This window comes from Salmo trutta, chromosome 34 (assembly GCF_901001165.1).
Source record: "Salmo trutta chromosome 34, fSalTru1.1, whole genome shotgun sequence".
NCBI classification, from domain to species: Eukaryota; Metazoa; Chordata; class Actinopteri; order Salmoniformes; family Salmonidae; genus Salmo; species Salmo trutta.
The window spans coordinates 35,778,598-35,796,728 of record NC_042990.1 but is presented as its reverse complement, the minus strand read 5'-3'; the positions used below and the strand labels follow the sequence as shown (position 1 = coordinate 35,796,728).

At 42.0% G+C, this 18,131-nt stretch overlaps 1 protein-coding gene across 2 annotated transcripts; it reads left to right on the top strand.

The window, feature by feature from the left end:
* Window positions 1-13,230: 13,230 nt before the first annotated feature.
* On the top strand, window positions 13,231-17,907 carry LOC115174084 (chromatin modification-related protein MEAF6). 2 transcript variants are annotated; one of them, XM_029732744.1, is made up of 8 exons: window positions 13,231-13,444; window positions 13,941-14,056; window positions 14,159-14,246; window positions 14,879-14,924; window positions 15,059-15,248; window positions 16,023-16,052; window positions 16,860-16,893; window positions 17,008-17,907. In XM_029732744.1, exons 1-8 carry the CDS (start codon window positions 13,355-13,357, stop codon window positions 17,020-17,022), a joined length of 609 nt encoding a protein of 202 aa, XP_029588604.1. In that variant the 5' UTR covers window positions 13,231-13,354; the 3' UTR covers window positions 17,023-17,907. The 2 variants fall into 2 exon arrangements, with proteins under 2 accessions (XP_029588604.1, XP_029588606.1); XM_029732746.1 differs by lacking the exon at window positions 16,023-16,052 and having other exon boundaries at window positions 13,241-13,444.
* The last annotated feature ends 224 nt before the right edge of the window (window positions 17,908-18,131 follow it).

Here is an 18,131-nt window from a genome sequence, read left to right as displayed (position 1 = left end):
TCACCGACCTTCTAGCCATCACTGATGCATTTTTCATTTTCCATTGGTTTTGTCTTGTCTTCCTTCACACCTGGTTCCAATCCCATGAATTACATGTTGTGTATTTAACCCTCTGTTTCCCCTCATGTCCTTGTCGGTGATTGTTTATTGTAAGTGTTGTGTACGTCTGTACTGGTGTGGGTCGGGTTATGTTACCCATTGATTTTTATTATTATGTTTTCCGGTGGGTTTTGTAAATAAACTGCGCCGTTGGAAACAGTTATTTCTCTCCTGCGTCTGACTTCTCTGCTGCCAGTTAAACACCCTTACAGTTTTTTTTAAAATTATTTCCTATGTGTCAAGTAATTATCTTTTTGTTTTCTCATGATTTGGTTTGGGTCTAATTGTGTTACTATCCTGGGGCTCTGTGGGGTCTGTTTGTGTTTGTGAACAGCTTGCTTGAGGGACTCTTCTCCAGGTTCATCTCTCTGTAGGTGATGGCTTTGTTATGGAAGGTTTGGGAATCGCTTCCTTTTAGGTGGTTGTAGAATTTAACGTCTCTTTTCTGGATTTTGATAATTAGCGGGTATCATTCTAATTCTGCTCTGCATGCATTATTTGGTGTCTTTCTCTCTCTCTGTCTCTATCTCTCTCTCATACACTACAAGGCACTTATACATATGTACGGCCAGTTAAAACATTATGCGGTAGTGTTTTCAGGTTAATTAATACATTCCATAATTTCCTTCATTCTTCTCTTATTTATTGCTCCCTGAAAGTTCCTGTTTGAGAATACTGTATATTCATTGAATACTGTATATTCATAGAATACTGTATATTCATAGAATACTGTATACTCATAGAATACTGTATATTCATACTGTATATTCATAGAATACTGTATACTCATAGAATACTGTATATTCATAGAATACTGTATACTCATAGAATACTGTATATTCATACTGTATATTCATAGAATACTGTATATTCATAGAATACTGTATATATTCATAGAATACTGTATATTCATAGAATACTGTATATATTCATAGAATACTGTATATTCATAGAATACTGTATATTCATAGAATACTGTATATATTCATAGAATACTGTATATTCATACTGTATATTCATAGAATACTGTATATTCATAGAATACTGTATATTCATACTGTATACTCATAGAATACTGTATATTCATAGAATACTGTATACTCATAGAATACTGTATATTCATAGAATACTGTATACTCATAGAATACTGTATATTCATAGAATACTGTATACTCATAGAATACTGTATATTCATACTGTATATTCATAGAATACTGTATATTCATAGAATACTGTATATTCATAGAATACTGTATATATTCATAGAATACTGTATATTCATAGAATACTGTATATATTCATAGAATACTGTATATTCATACTGTATATTCATAGAATACTGTATATTCATAGAATACTGTATATTCATACTGTATATTCATAGAATACTGTATATTCATAGAATACTGTATATTCATACTGTATACTCATAGAATACTGTATATTCATAGAATACTGTATACTCATAGAATACTGTATATTCATAGAATACTGTATATTCATAGAATACTGTATACTCATAGAATACTGTATATTCATAGAATACTGTATATTCATACTGTATATTCATAGAATACTGTATATTCATAGAATACTGTATACTCATAGAATACTGTATATTCATAGAATACTGTATATATTCATAGAATACTGTATATTCATAGAATACTGTATATTCATAGAATACTGTATATTCAACAATGCAGTGCATTCAACCAGGCTCCAATTCATGTTTGTGCTGTCTTCAGTATGAAAATAGAATTGATAAGTCATGATTCCTGAGGACTTGTGTCCCCTGCTGATACAAACAGCCATTACGTAGCCAAATCTTCCTCAAATCATCCCATTTATGTTTAACAGCTATACAAAAGGAAGATGGATACATGAATGGGTTCTTTGTTGAGCTGATGATGATTTTAAGACACTGACGACGATGTTAAGTCACTGAGGATGATGTTACGTCACTGATGACCCTTTTAAGACACTGATGACTATGTTAAGACACTGATGACCATTTTAAGTCTCTGATGACCATGTTAAGACACTGATGACCATGTTAACCCACTAATGACGGTGTTAAGACACTGATGACCATGTTAACCCACTAATGACGGTGTTAAGTCACTGATGACCATGTTAAGACACTGATGACCATGTTAACCCACTAATGACGGTGTTAAGTCACTGATGACCATGTTAAGTCATTGATTACGATTTTAAGTCACTGATGACAATGTTAGGTCACAGATGACCATGTTAAGACACTTATGACCATGTCAAGTCATTGATGACCATGTTAAGGCACTTATGACCATGTTAAGTCATTGATGACCATGTTAAGTCATTGATAACCATGTTAAGTCACTGATGACGATGAAAGAATAACCATCCTACATGTAGGTTCCACTTGTGCTGAATCTCCATCCACTCATCTATCCCTCCAGTCGTCCACCTATCCATCATTTACCCCATCCATCCATCCATCCACCCATCCATCCAGGCTATTGCACATTCATAATTAAAGCACAGCTACCAAACTCAACCAATCAAAGCCTCTCACAATCCCATCAGGAGGCAAATCACAATTAACAATAAAACAGAGGTTGTAATTTTGTTAACCACATCGAAGCACTCTGAGATGGAATAAAATCATGTCTCCACGCTCCAGTTAGTATCTCTGGCACTTCTGAAACGTCTTATGCAAATCGCTATGAAATAATAGCACCATATTGTGCCCGTAATCCACTGATGTACTGCCAAGTCACAGATATAAGATTAGGTTGACACAATTAGCTCTACCATGAATATGACTGAAGATGCCCTCAGCCACCCCATCACATTAGCACCATTCTGTGGATACTCCAAATGATGAATCCCACAATACATCTCTCGTTCCTTTTGTTTTAGCTGATAACTATCAGTAACTTCAGAGCCAAATCTAATTAAAGTGATGAATTAAGGGATTATTGCTCTTTTTATTTTATAAAACCTCGTAAATGTACTTTCCTTCGTTTCAAGAAAGAACGGTTATTGGCTCATGCTGAATATGTATCATGCCTGTCGGTGCTCTCATGTTAATTTATTTATGTTTATTTATTGGCTAAGAAGTATCACAAAAGAGAGTGAGATTACAGATATCAGCGTTAAATTGTAATTAGGTTTAGGGTCAGTAAGGTGTCTCACTGCACACCTACTTACCATACAGTACCAGTACATGCGGATAGATCTCACAAGAATACGCAGACATTCCCAAATGCACACACTCACAACAAAAGGCTGTCTCAGCAAGGGCCCCTTTGAATGAACATGCTTATACTTGCCCAATTTGACTACAAGCTATAATGGAGCTCAGACAGCTCCGATAAAGCCAGAGGTATGTGTTCCAGTGTCTCCCTTTGGCACTTCAACTATAACACTAGTGGCTTCAGACAACAGCAGTTGGTTCAATAGTTTAAATGTCAGGAAATAAATCCACCTGAAATCAAGGTCAGTCAGAGTAGGTAATGCCTCCTCTCTTGAGACCCCCAGACCTCAAAGCTTCCTAAAGGTCTAAAACCTACTCTCCAAGTTTTTATTTTACAAGATTAATTTGTTTTCCTAAAAGTCTTTCAGACCAGTGGAAGACGAGAGGAGTAACAAAAGCAGGGAGCTCAGACAGAAGCCTTGTTTTGGGAGTGAAAGTCATATAAACTGTGGTTTGGTTTTACAGGGAGTGTTTTAGTGGACAGAATATTGAATTGTCTGAATATACAGCATCTGCAGCTGTTCTCCTCAGTCTCACCCCTTCATACAGACCCCCTACCAGTGTCCCACCCTTCATACAGACCCCCTAACCAGTGTCTCACCTCTTATACAGACCTCCTCCCCAGTGTCTCACCTCTTATACAGACCCCCTCCCTAGTGTCTCACCTCTTATACAGACCCCCTCCCCAGTGTCTCACCTCTTATACAGACCCCCTCCCCAGTGTCTCACTCCTAATACAGACCCCCTCCCCAGTGTCTCACCTCTTATACAGACCCCCTAACCAGTGTCTCACTCCTAATATAGATCCCTCCGCAGTCTCACCTCTTATACAGACCCCCTAACCAGTGTCTCACCTCTTATACAGACCCCCTCCCCAGTGTCTCACCTCTTATACAGACCCCATACCCAGTGTCTCACCCCTTATACAGACCCCATACCCAGTGTCTCACCCCTTATACAGACCGCCTAACCAGTGTCTCACCCCTTATACAGACCCCCTACCCAGTGTCTCACTCCTAATACAGACCGCCTCCCCAGTGTCTCACTCCTAATACAGACCGCCTAACCAGTGTCTCACTCCTAATACAGACCCCCTACCCAGTGTCTCACTCCTAATACAGACCCCCTCCCCAGTGTCTCACCTCTTATACAGACCCCCTAACCAGTGTCTCACTCCTAATACAGACCCCTCCGCAGTCTCACCCCTTATACAGACCCCATACCCAGTGTCTCACCCCTTATACAGACCCCCTACCCAGTGTCTCACTCCTAATACAGACCTCCTCCCCAGCGTCTCACTCCTAATACAGACCCCCTACCGAGTGTCTCACTCTTAATACAGACCCCCTACTCAGTGTCTCACCCCTAATACAGACCCCCTAACCAGTGTCTCATTCCTAATACAGACCTCCTCCCCAGTGTCTCACTCCTAATACAGACCCCCTCCCCAGTGTCTCACTATTAATACAGACCCCCTCCCCAGTGTCTCACTCCTAATACAGACCCCCTACCGAGTGTCTCACTCTTAATACAGACCCCCTCCCCAGTGTCTCACCCCTAATACAGACCCCCTCCCCAGTGTCTCACCCCTAATACAGACCCCCTCCCCAGTGTCTCACTCCTAATACAGACCCCCTCCCCAGTGTCTCACCCCTAATACAGACCCCCTCCCCAGTGTCTCACTCCTAATACAGACCCCCTCCCCAGTGTCCCACCCTTCATACAGATCTTATCCCCAGTGTCTCACCCCTAATACAGACCCCCTCCCCAGTGTCTCACCCCTAATACAGACCCCCTCCCCAGTGTCTCACTCCTAATACAGACCCCCTCCCCAGTGTCCCACCCCTCATACAGACCCCCTCCCCAGTGTCTCACCCCTAATACAGACCCCCTCCCCAGAGTACCGCCCTTTGTACAGACCCCCTCCCCAGTGTCCCACCCCTCAGCACGTCCCTAACAGTTGCTTTGGCTATGTGGTCTCGTGTGCCCAGCTGTTATTGGGGCGTACCGCTGACAGCACGAGGCCTAGCAGTTGTCAAGGACTACTGTACTATTACTGTGAATCCTCTCTACATTACTAGACAAAAAACATGTGTTTCTAAAGGATATATGGAAATACAATTACTGAATATATGGCTGCATCAAGTGAGTTGTATTTTTGTCTTTAGTCACAGTAAAACACATGCATACATGTAATGCATATAAAACCATTGTTCCGAACCTTCCTCACATGCAGACAGAGAAACAAGCTCCCATACCAAGCCACTCAACCGCAATAACATTTTACACGAAGTACACTGATAAATATGCTGTGTTGTGTGGAATATAAGTGTTGTGTGAACACGTGCAAAAAGACCCATAGAAAAGCAATGTGAGTGTCTTCGGGTGCTTCATGTAGGAATCCAGTTCTTGGAGTGATTGTATAAGAAAGACCACTTTGATAACATGTCTGGTTCATAGAAAACCAATGAACAGAAAAGACATGAAGTTCAATCAATATCCTCTTTACTGAGATGAAAGTTAAACATTAGAATATCAATAATAATAGTCAAAACATTGTATAAAACACAAATGTAATATGCTCATACGATATTATTGGTTACAAGCGGATAGGAAAAGTGTCCGTTCTAACTGTGTGGCTTGGGCTGTATCCCGAATAGCACCCTATTCCCTATATAGCGCACTACTACCACAGCCCTATGGACCCTGGTAAAAAAAAAAGTAGTGTACTACATAGGGAATAGGGTGCCATTTAGGACACAGTCTAGGAGGATCAATGATGCAGTACCTGGACCTGGAATTCCCTGGCTTCACACGCCCGGGGTCCATCGACTGGTCCCAGAAACAAACACAGCACTGGACATGAAGTGCTTGGCCGGGCCCCCGTACCTCACTACATCATCCTGCCCAGGGTCAGGCCTGTCTCCTCCTTGGACAGGGGTTAAAATGCATGGGAAACCATTTAAGACCAGAGAGGTGTTGTCATAGAAACTATTGCTAGTCCTGGATCCGTATTCATAAAGCAGAGTAGGAGTACTGACCTAAGGTCAGGTCCCGCCCCTGTCCATGCAGTCTTATTCGTTCTGATCTAAATGAAAAACTGATTCTAGATCAGCCCTCACCCTTATCAGATGTGTGGTTTGAATAGCCTTGAATACTGTACATTCAGTGCTTTCGGAAAGTATTCAGAACCCTTGACTTTTTCCAAATGTTGTTACGTTACAGACTTATTCTAAAATTGATTAAATAAATGTTTTTCCTCATCACTCTACACCCAATACCCCATAATGACAAAGTGAAAACAGGTTGTTAGAATAGTTTTTCTTGCAAATGGCTAAGGTGTATGTAAACTTGTGTATATACAGTTGAAGTCGGAAGTTTACATACACCTTAGCCAAATGCATTTAAACTCAGTTTTTTCACAATTCCTGACATTTAATCCTAGTAAAAATTCCCTGTCTTAGGTCAGTTAGGATCACCACTTTATTTTAAGAATGTGAAATGTGAGAATAATTGTAGAGAGAATGATTTAGTTCAGCTTTTATTTCTTTCATCACATTCCCAGTGGGTCAGAAGTTTACATACACTCAATTAGCATTGCCTATAAATTGGGTCAAACGTTTCGGGTAGCCTTCCACAAGCTTCCCACAATAAGTTGGGGGAATTTTGGCCCATTCCTCCTGACAGAGCTGGTGTAACTGAGTCAGGTTTGTAGGCCTCCTTGCTCGCACACACTTTTTCAGTTCTTCCCATTAATTTTCTATGGGATTGAGGTCAGGGCTTTGTGATGGCCACTCCAATACCTTGACTTTGTTGTCCTGAAGCCATTTTGCCACAACTTTGGAAGTATGCTTGGGGTCATTGTCCATTTGGAAGACCCATTTGCAACCAAGCTTTAACTTCCTGACTGATGTCTTGAGATTTTTCTTCAATATATCCACCAAATCTTTCTTCCTCGTGATGCCATCTATTTTGTTAAGTGCACCAGTCCCTCCTGCAGCAAAGCACCCACACAACAGGATACTGCCACCCCTGTGCTTCACGGTTGGGATGGTGTCCTTCGGCTTGCAAGCATCCCCCTCTTTCCTCCAAAGATAACGATGGTCATTATGGCCAAATAGTTGTATTTTTGTTTCACCAGACCAGAGGACATTTCTCCAAAAAGTATCATCTTTGTCCCCATGTGCAGTTGCAAACCGTAGTCTGGCTTTTTTATGGCGGTTTTGGAGTAGTGGCTGCTTCCTTCCTTCCTTCCTTCCTTTTCAGGTAATGTCGATATAGGACTCGTTTTACTGTGGATATAGATACTTTTGTACCGGTTTCCTCCAGCATCTTCACAAGGTCCTTTGCTGTTGTTCTGGGATTGATTTGCACTTTTCACACCAAAGTACGTTCATCCCTAGGAGACAGAATGCATCTCCTTCCTGAGCGGTATGGCGGCTGCGTGGTCCCATGGTGTTTATACATACGTACTATTGTTTGTACAGACGAACGTGGTACCATCAGGCATTTGGAAATTGCTCCCCAGGATGAACCAGACTTGTGGAGGTCTACAATTATTTTTTCTTGACTGATATCTTTTGATTTTCCCATGATGTCAAGCAAAGAGGCCCTGAGTTTGAAGGTAGGCCTTGAAATACATCAACAAATACACTTCCAATTGACTCAAATGATGTCAATTAGCCTATAAGAAGCTTCTAAAGCCATGGCATCATTTTCTGGAATTTTCCAAGCTGTTTAAAGGCACAGTCAACTTAGTGTATGTAAACTTCTGACCCACTGGAATTGTGATACAGTGAATTATAAGTGAAATAATCTGTCTGTAAACAATTGTTGGAAATATTACTTGTGTCATGCACAAAGTCGATGTCCTAACCGACTTGCCAAAACTATAGTTTGTTAACAAGAAATTTGTGGAGTGGTTGAAAAACGAGTTTTAATGACTCCAACCTAAGTGTATGTAAACTTCCAACTTCAACTGCATATATGTATATATGGGGGATACAACCATCCCAGCCCTGCAGATGTTGCTGCGAAGAGACAGAATCATTAGATCATTTGTTTTGGTACCAGCCATATGTAGCTTGTTTTTGGTCACAGGTCCATGAATGGATGAAGAATTGCAACATTTACCTGGAGCTAACTCTGCAGATAGCACTGCTGGGTGATTTAAAAAGTCATAGTCAATCCATCAATAATATATTAATACTGTTAGCAAAAATTTGTATCTTTATTTTACAATCTGTAGAAACTATGAGAATAGAAAGGTTCAGAATTTTTGTAAAACATCACAGCACAGTTGAAAATATATGGCAAATAGAAATCAAAACTGGATGGTGTTCAGAGATGTTTTATTTTTTTATTTAACCTTTATTTAACCTTTATTTAACTAGGCAAGTCAGTTAAGAACAAATTCTTATATACAATGACGTCTACCAGGGAACAGTGTGTTAACTGCCTTGTTCAGGGGGAGAACGACAGATTTTTACCTTGTCAGCTCGGGGATTTGATCCAGCAACCTTTCGGTTACTGGCCCAATGAACCACTAGGCTACCTGCCGCCCCAGAGATAGATGGGAGGGGTTGAGTGGAGCTGAAGTGTGGGACTAAAAATAACAAGATAACTCATGTAAAATATACTGTGTCCCTAAAATGTATATTGTAGGTATAAACTGGAAGTAGAAGCCTAAGTGTTGTTGTCCATTAGTTTAATCCAATTAAGGGAGGGGTGGTAGGGTTAGAGGAAAATAATAGATAATCATATATATATATTTACAAAAAACATATATGAGGATTGGAAATAATGCGGACAATTACATAGATGGAAGCCACAATATATCTGCAATATTAAAGCTGATCTACTCCGTAAAAAAAATAAAAAAATAAAAATAAAGATTGAGGTCGTGAGTAGGGTAGCATTAACATGTCTGACCTGGGATGCAAAGCCTCCTGTTCCTGAGGTCGTGAGTAGGGTAGCATTAACATGTCTGACCTGGGATGCAAAGCCTCCTGTTCCTGAGGTCGTGAGTAGGGTAGCATTAAAATGTCTGACCTGGGATGCAAAGCCTCCTGTTCCTTTCTTTGAGGACGGGCTGCTGATTTCAGCAGGCCTTTGAGAAATATGTGCCTGGCCCTGGGTTTTCATTCTGAAAACTAAATGTAAAAATCACATCTTACTTTGACAATTAATTGGTTGGTTCATGTATTAATTAGCTGGAGGGTAGATTGACTTATTGGTTGACATATCTACCTGACTGTCTTCTGAAAATAACCTCTTAGCTTGTGACAAGAACCCCTTCTTATCGACCTCATTGATGATCACCAGTGTTTGGTATTTGGTGGGTATTGATGAAATGTATTCTAGATGTTTGCCACCTAGATTAATGTAAAAAGCGATAGCAGAAGTCTGAGCATTTAGATTTACAAGGGATGCAAGGCAAAAAAAGGACACTTACTGTCATTCTCTGTGTATTTTTTCCCATCATTAGCTAAGAGACTTTCAACACAACTGGAGGGACAGGTGCCTGACATGTATTGCATCGCCTGAAAATCCCCAGCTGTGCTCAGGATACCAGTTCACACCATGTGAACTGATTGCCCCCCATCTATCTTCAGAGCTCGTGCTGCTAGGTGACCTAAACTGGGACATGCTTAACACCCCAGCCATCCTACAATCTAAGCTTGATGCCCTCAATCTCACACAAATTATCAATGAACCTACCAGGTACCACCCCAAAGCCATAAACATGGGCACCCTCATAGATATCATCCTAACCAACTTGCCCTCTAAATACACCTCTGCTGTTTTCAACCAAGATCTCAGCGATCACTGCCTCATTGCCTGCATCCGTAATGGGTCAGCGGTCAAACGACCTCCACTCATCACTGTCAAACGCTCCCTGAAACACTTCAGCGAGCAGGCCTTTCTAATCGACCTGGCCCGGATATCCTGGAAGGATATTGACCTCATCCCTTCAGTAGAGGATGCCTGGTTATTTTTTTTAAATGCCTTCCTCACCATCTTAAATAAGCATGACCCATTCAAGAAATTTAGAACCAGGAACAGATATAGCCCTTGGTTCTCTCCAGACCTGACTGCCCTTGACCAGCACAAAATCATCCTGTGGCGTTCTGCATTAGCATCGAACAGCCCCCGTGATATGCAACTTTTCAGGGAAGTTAGAAACCAATATACACAGGCAGTTACAAAAGCCAAGGCTAGCTTTTTCAAGCAGAAATTTGCTTCCTGCAACACAAACTCAAAAAGGTTCTGGGACACTGTAAAGTCCATGGAGAATAAGAACACCTCCTCCCAGCTGCCCACTGCACTGAGGATAGGAAACTCTGTCACCACCGATAAATCCAGTATAATTGAGATTTTCAATAAGCATTTTTCTACGGCTGGCCATGCTTTCCACCTGGCTACCCCTACCCCGGTCAACAGCACTGCACCCCCCACAGCAACTCGCCCAAGCCTTCCCCATTTCTCCTTCTCCCAAATCCAGTCAGCTGATGTTCTGAAAGAGCTGCAAAATCTGGACCCCTACAAATCAGCCGGGCTAGACAATCTGGACCCTTTCTTTCAAAAATTATTTGCCGAAATTGTTGCAAGCCCTATTACTAGCCTGTTCAACCTCTCTTTCGTGTCGTCTGAGATTCCCAAAGATTGGAAAGCAGCTGCGGTCATCTCCCTCTTCAAAGGGGGGGACACACTTGACCCAAACTGCTACAGACCTATATCTATCCTACCCTGCCTCTCTAAAGTCCTCGAAAGCCAAGTCAACAAAGAGATTACCAACCATTTCGAATCCCACCGTACCTTCACCGCTATGCAATCTGGTTTCAGAGCTGATCATGGGTACACCTCAGCCACACTCAAGGTCCTAAATGATATCTTAACCGCCATCGATAAGAAACAATACTGTGCAGCCGTATTCATTGACCTGGCCAAGGCTTTCGACTCTGTCAATCACCACATTCTCATCGGCAGACTCAACAGCCTTGGTTTCTCAAATGATTGCCTTGCCTGGTTCACCAACTACTTCTCTAATAGAGTTCAGTGTGTCAAATCGGAGGGCCTGTTGTCCGGGCCTCTGGCAGTCTCTATGGGGGTGCCACAGGGTTCAATTCTTGGGCAGACTCTTTTCTCTGTAAATATCAATGATGTCGTTCTTGCTGCAGGTGATTCTTTGATCCACCTCTACACAGACGACACCATTCTGTATTCTTCTGGCCCTTCTTTGGACACTGTGTTAACTACCCTCCAGACGAGCTTCAATGCCATACAACTCTCCTTCCATGGCCTCCAACTGCTCTTAAATACAAGTAAAACTAAATGCATGCTATTCAACCGATCGCTGCCTGCACCTGCCCGCCCATCCAGCATCACTACTCTGGACAGTTCTGACTTAGAATATGTGGACAACTACAAATACCTAGGTGTCTGGTTAGACTGTAAACTCTCCTTCCAGACTCACATCAAACATCTCCAATCCAAAGTTAAATCTAGAATTGGCTTCCTATTTCGCAACAAAGCATTTTTCACTCATGCTGCCAAACATACCCTCGTAAAACTGACCATCCTACCGATCCTCGACTTCGGCGATGTCATTTACAAAATAGCCTCCAATACCCTACTCAATAAATTGGATGCAGTCTATCACAGTGCCATCCGTTTTGTCACCAAAGCCCCATATACTACCCACCACTGCGACCTGTACGCTCTCGTTGGCTGGCCCTTGCTTCATACTCGTCACCAATCCCACTGGCTCCAGGTCACCTACAAGACCCTGCTAGGTAAAGTTCCCCCTTATCTCAGCTCGCTGGTCACCATAGCAGCACCCACCTGTAGCACGCGCTCCAGCAGGTATATCTCTCTGGTCACCCCCAAAGCCAATTCCTCCTTCGGCCGCCTCTCCTTCCAGTTCTCTGCTGCCAATGACTGGAGCAAACTACAAAAATCTCTAAAACTGGAAACACTTATCTCCCTCACTAGCTTTAAGCACCAGCTGTCAGAGCAGCTCACAGATTACTGCACCTGTACATAGCATGTCTATAATTTAGCCCAAACAACTACCTCTTCCCTACTGTATTTATTTATTTTGCTCCTTTGCACCCCATTATTTCTATTTCTACTTTGCACTTTCTTCCACTGCAAATCTACCATTCCAGTGTTTTACTTGCTATATTGTATTTACTTTGCCACTATGGCCTTTTTTGCCTTTAGCTCCCTTATCTCACCTCATTTGCTCACTTTGTATATAGACTTATTTTTCTACTGTATTATTGACTGTATGTTTGTTTTACTCCATGTGTAACTCTGTGTTGTTGTATGTGTCAAACTGCTTGCTTTATATTGGCCAGGTCACAATTGTAAATGAGAACTTGCTCTCAACTTGCCTACCTGATTAAATAATGGTGAAATAAATACATTTAAAAAAAATCTGTTTAGAAGGGAGGAGAGTTTGTAATGTCACCCGTGCTTGACTTGGACTGAAACAGGTACCTGTAATCATTTTGGGTGCCGGTACTGTTCATATTTACGTGCAGGAGCTTGAACTTCACAATACTTGTGTTGCTAATATTTTTATAAGAAATACAGGGGCTCAAGCAGTAGAACATGTGAGGTGCTGGTACCCAACTCAAGCAATGACTGCAACACCCTCATGCTGACTAAGTAGCAATTTGAATAGTAAATGTAGCCCGACTACGTTTACCAAATTCGCAAAGTAATCCTAGGATGCAACACATTCATTCATACCACACTGCAAAGTTACTGTAGCCAGAAACAAACTTCCGAGTGTGGATACAACGTTTCCGCATACGATCTGTTTCCATGACAACGAGTACTCGGTGAGAGCAGAGCGGCAGGAGAAGAAAAGGCATTTGGCTCGTTGCAAGACAAGCAAACGTACCCAGTCATCTAGCGCCCACGTGTGGTGAAAGTCCTTTCTTACCTATTTTACCTCATCGTTGAAGACGCGCAACTTGTTTCGTTTTTCGGAGATTCATCATGGCGATGCATACGAAGGCGACACCGCCACAGATTCCCGACACACGTCGGGAACTGTCGGAACTGGTCAAGAGGAAACAAGAACTTGCGGTAAGTTTATTAGCTGCTGTAGCTAGCTACGTTTCCGTATGAGTCAATATTTTGCTACATGCGTATTTGCTGCATCTTATGTTTAAGTTGCAAGGTAGCTTGCTAGTTAACTAGGCCGCGCTAGCTAAGCTAGCTAAGCTACTACGACTAGGCCTCGGCTCTCTACTGCCGGTAAATATTTGTTTCTCGCTGACAAGATACGTTAGCTAACGTTACCACACAAATGAAAAATTATAAAATAGTATGTGCTTTTATTCAGCGTCATACATCCATATGTATTGCATTTTTACTAGATATATCAATGTTTATGTACAATGTCGTTGGAGTTAGGTAGTAACTTTCTTTGCCCACAAGGTGCAGTCAAACCCTACTATGTTAATGCCCACATCACCATGGGCATGGCTGTGGTACTGTCTCTGGCTATATAGTAATTACACTTTCTGTCAGCTTCATACATTTGAAATGCAGTCTAATGCCTTTTACATACTTTCCACAGGAGACATTGGTGAACTTGGAAAGACAGATCTATGCATTTGAGGGCAGCTACTTAGAAGACACCCAGATGTATGGGAATATCATTAGAGGATGGGACAGATACCTCACCAACCAAAAGTAAGCAAGACATGGGCCATGGCTATTCAGATATAGTGTTGATATTGAATCATCTTGCCTGTGTTTATGATCTATTTACTCTGTTTTGTATTGTTCTGTCAGAAATTCTAACAGCAAGACAGACAGAAGAAACAGAAAGTTCAAGGAGGCAGAGCGTCTGTTCAGCAAGTCTTCAGTCACTTCTGTAGCAGTGAGTGCTTCACTCTATTTTCTGCCTGTCCTCAGTGTTTTCCTAGGCCATTTATGCTCTCAGTATTGTCCTAGGAGGCCATCGGTCCTCTCAGTATTGTCCTAGGAGGCCATCGGTCCTCTCAGTATTTTCCTAGGAGGCCATCGGTCCTCTCAGTATTTTCCTAGGAGGCCATCGGTCCTCTCAGTATTTTCCTAGGAGGCCATCGGTCCTCTCAGTATTGTCCTAGGAGGCCATCGGTCCTCTCAGTATTGTCCTAGGAGGCCATCGGTCCTCTCAGTATTGTCCTAGGAGGCCATCGGTCCTCTCGGTATTGTCCTAGGAGGCCATCGGTCCTCTCGGTATTGTCCTAGGAGGCCATCGGTCCTCTCGGTATTGTCCTAGGAGGCCATCGGTCCTCTCGGTATTGTCCTAGGAGGCCATCGGTCCTCTCGGTATTGTCCTAGGAGGCCATCGGTCCTCTCGGTATTGTCCTAGGAGGCCATCGGTCCTCTCGGTATTGTCCTAGGAGGCCATCGGTCCTCTCAGTATTGTCCTAGGAGGCCATCGGTCCTCTCAGTATTGTCCTAGGAGGCCATCTATGATTGTAATAACGTGTAAATGCTGACCAACTTTTTGTCTTTGTTGAACAGGCTGTCTGTGCACTTGGCGGGATACCAGATCACATGAATGAAAAGCGTAAGTATATGGCTCAGCCATCTCAAATGGATAAACTTTTGTTTGCCACAGTGCTAACTGAATGTAGCCTACTGGTATGTGAGGGAGTTGAGCTCCAAGGTGGCATGCCGCTTTCCTGTTGCCTGGCCCTTCAGGTGAGCCCGGCAGTGGGACAGAGAGCGACACATCCCCAGACCTCCAGAACCAGGAGAACGAGCCCAGTCAGGAGGACACGGAGGACGCAGACGGGGCCTTGCAGGACCTCAAACCCCAGAAGGCTACCTCGTCCTCCTCCGGAAGCCACCACGGGAGCCACAAGAAAAGGAAGAACAAAAACAGACACAGGTACTCGACCCTAAACGCAGTTGCTGGTCTAAACTAACTCCCAGGGCACGTTCAGCAGAACACAACGTTGTGGAACGTTCGGATAGAAATATGCATTGTAGAACAAACGTGCCCTTCTGACATGTAGAATATGGAATCAAAGTGGGTCTATTAACGTCATTTCTATCTGCAATCGTTGGCTACTGAACATGGCCCTGCTATCAAGTCTGAAATATGTGCAAGTGTATCTCTCTTGCGCGCAAGGTAACTTTCTTAAAAAGTTGTCTGGGAGGGTCAGATTGATTGGCTGTACTACTGTATAAACGTCAGTTTGATTGGCTGTACTACTGTATAAACATCAGGAGGGTCTGTTTGATTGGCTGTACTACTGTATAAACATCAGGAGGGTCTGTTTGATTGGCTGTACTACTGTATAAACATCAGGAGGGTCTGTTTGATTGGCTGTACTACTGGTTTATAGCAAGTGGCTTAGTCTGTTTGTATTGGAGCTGGAATGTGAGGAGTAGTAAGAAACAATGGCAACTTTTCCAGCTGTATTAACTCATCACACCAGTTCCTAGCCACATTGTGTTATGTTGTATGTAGACTAATAAAACCACCATATATTTTTAGACAAAATCATCTCAATAACTTAAATGAAAAGACAAAATATTGTGTTAGCTAGTTCAATTATTAACAAGCCTGTATTTTCCAGATACAAAAGCATCCCTTTAGAGTGAGTCAGGCTGGTGTAGTAATTACTACTGCTCTCTACTTCCTCTAATGCTGCCCCAGCCCTTCTGCCATGTTTCATTATGACTTTGAGTAAGTCTCAAATTTTACTTCCTGCTTCCTGTGGTGATGCATCCAGCCCCCTGTCTGTGTCCCAAATGGCACCCTATTCACTATATAGTGCACTGCATTTGACCAGAGCTCTTTTGACCCATAGGGCTCTGGTCAAAGTAGTGCCCCGTGTCAGGAATAGGGTGCCATGTTGGGGACTTACCCCTGCCTTCTCTGACCACATCCTGACGTTCCCACTCTCTCTCTCCCTCAGCTCTCTATCTGCTTCTGTCACAGTTAATGTGGCATCATAGCAAATCTATCATTACTACATGTCCAAATCTTTGGTTCTATCCCAAATGGCATCCTATTCTCTATTTAGTGCACTACTTTTGACCAGGGCCCATATAGGAAATAGGGTGCCATTTTGGGGACGCACCCTTCATTTCTCAAATAATGCATTGTATCTAATAAAGTATTAGCACCTAGCTTCTGTAGACTCAACGCTTGATTCTGTAGTGTTTTGAGTCATAGGGGCATAAACACTACTTCTTTAGAAGCACAATTTATTTCTTGACCCTGGTTTCATTCCATAAAGGTCCCTTAATCCAGTTATGAAAAAGTCTGCTCTTCCTGCCAAAATGAGATGGGGAGCTCACAGGTTGAGTAAAAACCCACATCTTTCAGCACATCCCAGGCTTTCATATGGTTCTTTAGTTGTCTCCTTGTGTGTTGCTTGGTCTCTTAGTTTGAGTAACTGTAGTGGTGCTTGTTGTCTCCATGGTTACTCGTGTTGTATTTAGTGAAACCTGAAAGACCTGTCGTAACTCTTGCTTCTTTTGTTTTTAGATTCGACATGAAGGTGAACAAAAAACCAAGAGCGGTAAGCTATTGGAATGTTATGTTGTCTTGAGCTTCCAATTAAGCAATATGTGATTTAGAAATATTTAAAAGTTCTGTTTTTAATTCTGTTGTCGACGTTATCGTTGTTCCTCAGGACTATTCAACTTGATGATGAATGGGGGTGTTAAGCACTTCAGACCAGAACTGGCCACACAGGAGAAGTCTACAGTGAAGCAGAGAGTCACTTCTCTGGGCTTTGTGAACTTTATATGCCTTATGTTAACTGACTTGGTTTCTGCTTTGTGTATACTGCATGAACTGTTGCCCCTCCCACCTGCTCCTGGAAATATTTGTTTCATGATTTTCCTGCAGAAAAGTACAAGGTGTGTTATTGCATGTTACTCAATACCCAGCTGGGGTTATTGTATAGTGTGGAACATTCTATATTTATCATGTAACTTCACATTACTGCTCTTCTTGTGACAAAAATAATCATTATTTTTTTTGTCCTTGTGTAGTTTTGTAGCTCTAGAATATCCCAGCTTCTGTTTATTTTATTTTATTTTGAGATTTGTTTAGCATAAAATTGTAATAAAACATTGAAATGATAAATATCACTATATATAGTTGTTTATGGTAAAAATCTAAATTTGTGAATGTCTAGCCCACCAGAAGCATTGAAAATGACTTGCTGTTAATCAAAATGTAATCTCCGTCTTTACTCTGCACTCTTCAGTAATCATATAGCAGGGAAATCAACAGGGAAGCGAGTTTATGACCAACATCTGTGTCTGACAGCATCTACTGCCTGGTTTTATTGTGGCTTCTTCATGGCCCTGTTACCTGCCAAGGTGCTCAGATGAGGCCCTCTCTCTAGTCCACCAGCTTATTGGCTGAGTCTCAAATAGCTCCCTATTCCATTTATAATGCACTACGTTTGACTGGTGAAGTTTCAGTGAGATCATGGAAATTGTTTTTAGTACTGTGTTCACCTTCAAACAGCTTTATTCTGACTCCCCCAAGTACGATTAAAATAACTCTGTTTACACACAAAGATATGAAGTCATTATGGCATTCCTATGGTGGCAATTTCAGAGATTTGAGTTTGATTTTTGAACAGTGGCAGTTAAAGTGAACCAGGGGGCAACAGGATGACAACACATGACCCATGCCACGTTGTGGAGCAGTGAACTATATGTAGTTTAACTAGTAATTGAACTACATTTTACAGTAGTTTGGTGGTACTTGAACTAAATTCAAATCTTGGTAGTGTTTTCA